The sequence below is a fragment of the Chiloscyllium plagiosum genome, chromosome 6 (genome assembly GCF_004010195.1).
Source record: "Chiloscyllium plagiosum isolate BGI_BamShark_2017 chromosome 6, ASM401019v2, whole genome shotgun sequence".
NCBI classification, from domain to species: Eukaryota; Metazoa; Chordata; class Chondrichthyes; order Orectolobiformes; family Hemiscylliidae; genus Chiloscyllium; species Chiloscyllium plagiosum.
The window spans coordinates 119413369-119420119 of NC_057715.1; the positions used below are offsets into that span (position 1 = coordinate 119413369).

Here is a 6751-nt window from a genome sequence, read left to right on the forward strand (position 1 = left end):
GGCCTATCACCCTCACCTTAACCTCCCTTCACCTATCGCATTTCCAAAGCCCCTCCCCCAAGTCCCTCCTCCCTACCTTTTATCTTAGCCTGCTGGACACACTTTCCTCATTCCTGAAGAAGGGCTTATGCCCGAAACGTCGATTCTCCTGTTCCTTGGATGCTGCCTGACCTGCTGCGCTTTTCCAGCAACATATTTTCAGCTCTGATCTCCAGCATCTGCAGCCCTCACTTTCTCTTCCAGTTAGTGAGAGGAGCAGAGAACCACCTGGTTTCATTTTGAAAATGCTCGGAATGAAAGCACATTGAAGGGAATGGAATCCTGGATCAATAAACAGGGGTTTTGCTCTGGGAGCCCTTCTTCATGAACTTACCAGTTTTCTGAAGCTGAGGGAAAGGAGCCAGTATTCCTCAGAGAGAATGGGTCTGAACCAGGAAGTAACTGGCCTATTGGTTTAGCTTTGTTGTAGACACTGGAATTGGAGAGGATCAGAGGTTGGGGTCGGTAAGGGAGCTGGATACGTTCTGGTCTCTGCTCCGCAATGTTAAGTCCCAAGACTTGCCCAGGCCCAGTCTGACATTGCTGCAATGACATACCTGACTTTGTATGCTGTATCTGTTCAGGTCGAGGTGCTCGGACTGAGCTTTCTGCTGCAGCAAAGCGCTGAGTAACAGCCGTGGATGCTGAAATGCTGTCAGGTTGTAGGAGACAGGAGCCTCTGGACCAGCCAAGTAATTGTTCAGCAGTTCCAGCCTGGTTCTCAGGAGCTGTACCCACTGCAGGAGTGGTGCTCTCACTCGGCTCAGTGACTCCCAGACACCAGGAAGGTGGCCAGACCTCAGTGATTCAATCATGTCATCTGACTCAAGGTTGGAGAGTCTGGATCCTTCTAGAACATGCATCACATTGTTGAGATCACACAGGACCTGATCAACCAAATGCTTGAAATGAGATCTTTCCCTTAGAAGGAACCTCCTAATGGGCTCTGCACTGAGCCACTTCCCCTCTCTGTCTTCAATCTCAGGGTTAGTTGTCATTGAGGTCTTCAGATTCTGGAGAATGTCCAGAATATCAGTCATCAGGGCTACCACTCTCTCATTGCGGCTGATGTCTATGTGACCAGGGTGACCAGGGATCTGGGCCATGAACAGAATTGTGTTCATGAATTCACTGTTCTGGATAAACAGCTGTTCCTCAAAGCCATTGCAAATTCCAATTGTGACAGATTCAATGGAGTTGGACATGTGGTTGATCCGTTTCTCAATGTCTTGATGTGTCACATTTGTCAACGGTGTCCCTAGAACAGAAGCGAAAACAGAGGACCATCACTTGGAATTCAATATTCTCCGAATTCTCTTATTCTCAGTGCGCCTCACTATCAGACAGCGTTCCTAACACAACTAATGACTGATGTCCTGGCCAAGGTGGGGGTAAAACAGAGCGTGAAGGATCAGTCGGAAGAAGAATTGAAATCCAGGAGGGAATCAGTAAATTAGAGAATTGAGGGAAAGCTTCAAATCTGCATGTGAAAGGTTTTCGAGATTGATGAGAATGTGGAGCAATCACATCTTTGTTGAATGATGGAACAGGCTCAGAAGGCTGATTAGCTGACACTTCTCCCTAATCTGTGTGTTTCTACGCTAAAAAAGGAGGCTGGAGGGCTAACTTCTGTCAGGTAACATGGAGATTGGTAAGGAAAGAGGTACCATTAATTAACAGTGACACTTACCCCAGCTGCTACACATAGACACTGCGAGTGGGAAACTACCATCAGTCCAAAAAACACCATTGTGTCTCCCCCACAATTGAGCAATGTTGTATATGATTTTCAGGATTGATGTCATGCCAGCTACACCAGTCAGACCATCCCAGAGATTGGTTGATCAAATCAAACCATTTGTCAAAGGTACCACATTCACAAACATCCACTCCCTCCACCACTGACACTTAGGAGCAGCAGTGCATACTATCTACAAGATGCATTGCAGAAACTCACCGAAGATCCTTAGAGAGCACCTTCCAAACACATGACCACTTCTATCTCAAGAAGCAGATACATGGGAACACCATAAGTCACTCACCATCCTGACCTGTAAATATATCCTTCACCATTCCTTCACTGTCACTGTGTTAGAATCCTGGAATACTTCTAACACATGAACTATCGTGGTTGTGAAGAAGTCAACTCACCATCACCTTCCCTAGGGGCAACTGGGGACGGCAATAACTGCTGGCCAGCCAGTGAAGTCTGTGTCCCATAAAAATCAATTCAACCAGTCACAAAACACAATGTCAACTGTTTGGTGATCCCACAACTGGGCAGCACAATAACTGATTTAAAGTAACCCAAAGTTTAGAACATGATTTATTATGCTTCCTACCACTTACATACAGATTCATACGCGGGGACCCATTTTGTGCAAACAACAGGAATGTGTTCAAACTTGTGCATCTTTTTTAAGTTACCCAGGAGCTGGGCAGCCTCTAGTTTCCTGTTGTCTTCTCGATGGCAGTGCCTCATCAAATTAGAGTTGACTAGTTCTTTCTTCTTTCCTCCTGCAATGTGAATTGCTATGATGGTTTTCAAACATTCATGTGTGTGTCCTGATTAGTGCAAGATGAAAAGCTTCAGCCACATCTCTCTTTTCAGCAATATTAAAGAGTTAGCAGGTATGTTATGAAGATGTGGGTGTACCTTTAAGAGAGTGAAGGACTTTGAAAATACACCGAGAGCTGGAGAATTTACAAAGTATTACAAAGTAACATTTGATTAAGAACAAACAGCACTCACTAAGTTGTTGTGAGACAAAAAACACAAATTTGAATTCGGCCAATCAATTTAAATTATACCCCAAAAAATATCAAACTCCAATCCAATTTTGATTTAGTATATTGATAATCTTAAAAGTCAAAGACACAACCAATGCTTTTGGGGTACAAGTCCAGGGAAAATTGAACAGTTGAGAGGAGAACTGCCAATGAAAACGGCCATACTTTTAGAATTAGCAAAGAAGTTAGATCTCGCTTTAATCAAGGTCAAAAGTAAAGCTGAAATTGTAAGGGAATTACTCAAACACATAAATGTGTCAGAGAAATAGACAAGTGCAGTAGAGGTAGAAAAGCTTAAATTAGAACTGAGGAAAATGGAGTTAGGAGATAAACAAAGAGAGAGGAAAAAGAGAGAGAGAGAAGGTTCTTGGCTGAGCAAAGAGAGACAGGAGAAAGAGAGTGAATTTGAACTTGAGAAGTTCTGACTTAGCAAAGTCAAGTTAACAGGGTGGAGATTAAAAGAGAAGATAACGATGTATACAAATATGTCAAAACTCTGCTATATTTTGTTGAAAAAGATGTTGAAGCCTTCTTTATTTCATTTGAAAAATTTGTTAGGCAGATGGAGTGGTCCAAGGATTTATGGGTAATGCTAGTTCAGACTAAACTGGTAGGCAGAGCAAGTGAGGTATTTTCTGCAATGTCAGATGAGGTATCAAGAGATTATAAAGAGGTTAAACAGGCTATTTTAAGTCCTTATGAATTGATACCGGAAGATATAGGCAGCAGTTCAGAAACACAAAGAAGGAACCAGGTCACACTTATGTTGAGTTCGAAAGAATTAAACATAGTCATTTTGATTGATGGGTGCGTGCTTTGAACATTTGAGGCTCTAAGAGAGATCATTCTGCTGAAGGTTTTTAAAAACTCACTTCCAGAGATGGTAAGAATTCCTGTGAAGGAACAGAAAGCTCAGGAGGTGAGAAGGCCAGCAGAATTAGCAGATGAATACAACTTGGTGCATAAGACAAGCTTCCCGCCTCAGGCAACTGTCTGTGTGGAGTTTGCACATTCTCCCCATGTCTGCATGGGTTTCCTCCGGGTGCTCTAGTTTCCTCCCACAGTCCAAAAATGTGCAGGTTAGGTCATTTGGCCATGCTAAATTGTCTGTAGTGTTAGGTGAAGGGGTAAATGTAGGGGAATGGGTCTGGGTGGGTGCGCTTCGGCGGGTCGGTGTGGACTTGTTGGGCCGAAGGGCCTGTTTCCACACTGTAAATAATCTAATCTAAATAATCTAATCTAATCTAATCTAAACTAAGAGTAGAGAACACTGTTAAGACTTTACCACAGGATAAAAAAGAAGCCCAAGAGGGTGGAAAGGAGATAAAAGGTCTCAGGTGTTTCCACTTTGGTAAAGTGAGACACGTAAAGTCACAGTGCTGGTCATTAAGGAAAGGCATTGTGGGAAAAGATGTGGTAAAAGAAGCTAAGCCAGTGACGTTAGTGAAGGTGGTAAAGGAGACTCCAAAAAGAGCTGAGGACCTGCAGGAGAGCGTACAGCCTAGATAGGGGCTGTGTATGGAGTTAGTACCTGATCACTACAAAGAGTTCACCTCTGTGGCTAAAGTTTACTCAGAAAGAACAGGGGGAGAAGGACAAGAAGTTTTAGTTTTGAGAGATACAGGATCTAACTAGTTCCTGATTGTGAGAGATAAGTGAATATGCACTCTTTCGGATCTGTTACCCGAGAGTGTGGTAATTTGTGGGATAGATGGATAGAAATTTAGTGTACCCCTATGTAAGACCAGGTTGGAGTGCCAATTTAAGACTGGGGACGTTACAGTGGGAGCGATTGACAGAGTGTCAGTTCCAAGAATTCAATTTGTCCTTGGGAATGATTTGGCAGGATCTAAGATGTGAGTGGCACCCCTTGCTGTGGAGAAGCCCAAGGAAGACCACGAAACTGAGGAGTTAAAACAGAAGTATCCTGGTATTTTCTCAGACTGTGTTATAACCAGATCCCATTATCATAAGTCACAGCACGAAGCTCAGTTAGCGGATACCTTGTTTCACGTAATGATGCAGGAAAAACCTGCACAGGCAGAGGCCCAGACAGAAGTGTTTAGTCATGAAAGGCTTGGAGACTTGCAACAGCAAGACAAGACGATAAAAGATATATATGTGGATGCATACTCTGAAAAGGAGGCAGAGAATATTCCTGAAGGTTATTATCGGAAAGATAGAATCCTCAGACAGAAATGGAGACTACGACAGGTTAGTGCAGAGGAGAAATGGGCCAAAGTGCACCAGATTGTAGCATACAGACAGAAGTGTTACAGGTAGCACATAAACTACCTGTACAATGTCACCGAGGGGTATGAAAGCCTCAGGCTAAGATACAAAAGCATTTCTATTGGCCTGGAATGCACAAGGATGTGGTTAACTTTTGCCGTACGTGTCATACTTACCAAAGGGTAGGAAAGCCACAGGCTGTAATAAAACCAGCCCCTTTGTTGCCAATTCCCACATTTGAAGAACCTTTCACGTGGGTTATAATTGATTGTGTAGGTCCCTTCCCGAGAACTTAAGGGGGGGTAGATATAGGACTGAAGTTAGGGGTAGGTTCTTCACTCAGCGAGTCGTAAGTTCATGGAATGCCCTGCCAGCAGCAGTGGTGGACTCTCCCTCTTTATGGGCATTTAAGCGGGCATTGGATAGGTATATGGAGGATAGTGGGTTAGTATAGGTTAGGTGGGCTTGGATCGGCGCAACATCGAGGGCCAAAGGGCCTGTACTGCGCTGTATTCTTCTATGTTTTATGTTCTATGTTCTAACTAAAAGTGGGAACCAGTACTTATTAACCATAATGGATGTGTCTACCAGATTTCCGGAGGAAATTCCATTATGGAGTATCAAGGCAAAATGGGTTAAGAGCATCCTGTCAGGATTATCCGAATGATTATTTGCCATTAGAGACGCCCCAAATGACTACCCAGTTCACTCCCATTGAGTTAATATTGGGTCATAAAGTGAGAGGCCCTTTGAAATTAATTAAAGAAAAATTGAAAGACCAAAGTTGGAGATCTCACACTTGGATTATGTATCAGAGATGAGGCAGAGACTAAATTGAATAGGTGAGTTATCTAAACAGCGCGTAAAGAGGGCACAGTGTCGAATGAAGCAGGTGGCAAATAGAAGCTCTGAGACTCGGACATTTTTCCAGGGGATAACATGTTAGTACTGTTATCAGTAATAGGAGACCCCTTCAAAGCCATGTTTAGTGGTCCCTATCAAATTGAGAAAAAGTTGAGTCAGGTGAAATATCTAGTAAAAATGCCAGATAGGAAAAAAGGTATCGGGTATGTCATGTGAACATGTTGAAACCATATTATACTAGAGAGAAAGAACTGGAGAAACAGGTGTTAGTTACTGCCCTACAGAGTGAGGAATCAAATCCAGATGATGTAGATTTTGAGGTGCCCCAAAATAGATTAAAAATGAAGAAGTCCTTGAGGAATGGGATAAGTTAGTAAACAATCTGTCTCAGGAACATAGAAAGATTTGTTACTGCAGTGTAAGGACATATGTAAGAATCAGATGGGGAGGGCTAATGCTGTTGTACCTGAAGTAGACATAGGGAATACTGTTCCGATAAAACAACACCCCTATCAGCTTAATCCTTTCAAAGCCAGAAGGAGGTGGAGGCCAGAAACCCCAGCCACTCTCACCTACATCAAAGGCATCTCAGAAATAGTGGTTAGTTAATTATTCTCTGTAATACATTAAGAAATAAAATTGTTAAGAAATCTGGAGTTAAGACTCTAATGACAAGTATGAACCCATTATCCATTGTTGGAAAAACTATCTGGTTCACTAACGTCATTTTGGGAAGGAAATCTGCCATCTTTACTCAGTATGGCCTACATGTGACTCCTGACCCACAGCAATGTGGTTAACTCTCAATTTCCCTCTGGGAAATTAG

General features: G+C 42.9%; 1 protein-coding gene across 1 annotated transcript in view; it reads right to left on the reverse strand.

The window, feature by feature from the left end:
- LOC122551092 (dynein heavy chain domain-containing protein 1-like) overlaps nt 1-6751 on the reverse strand; it is a 221247-nt gene that overhangs the window by 6861 nt on the left and 207635 nt on the right. The window contains exon 42 of the mRNA XM_043692735.1: nt 597-1297. Coding sequence (XP_043548670.1) covers nt 597-1297 — 701 coding nt within the window. The remainder of the gene's footprint in view (nt 1-596; nt 1298-6751) is intronic.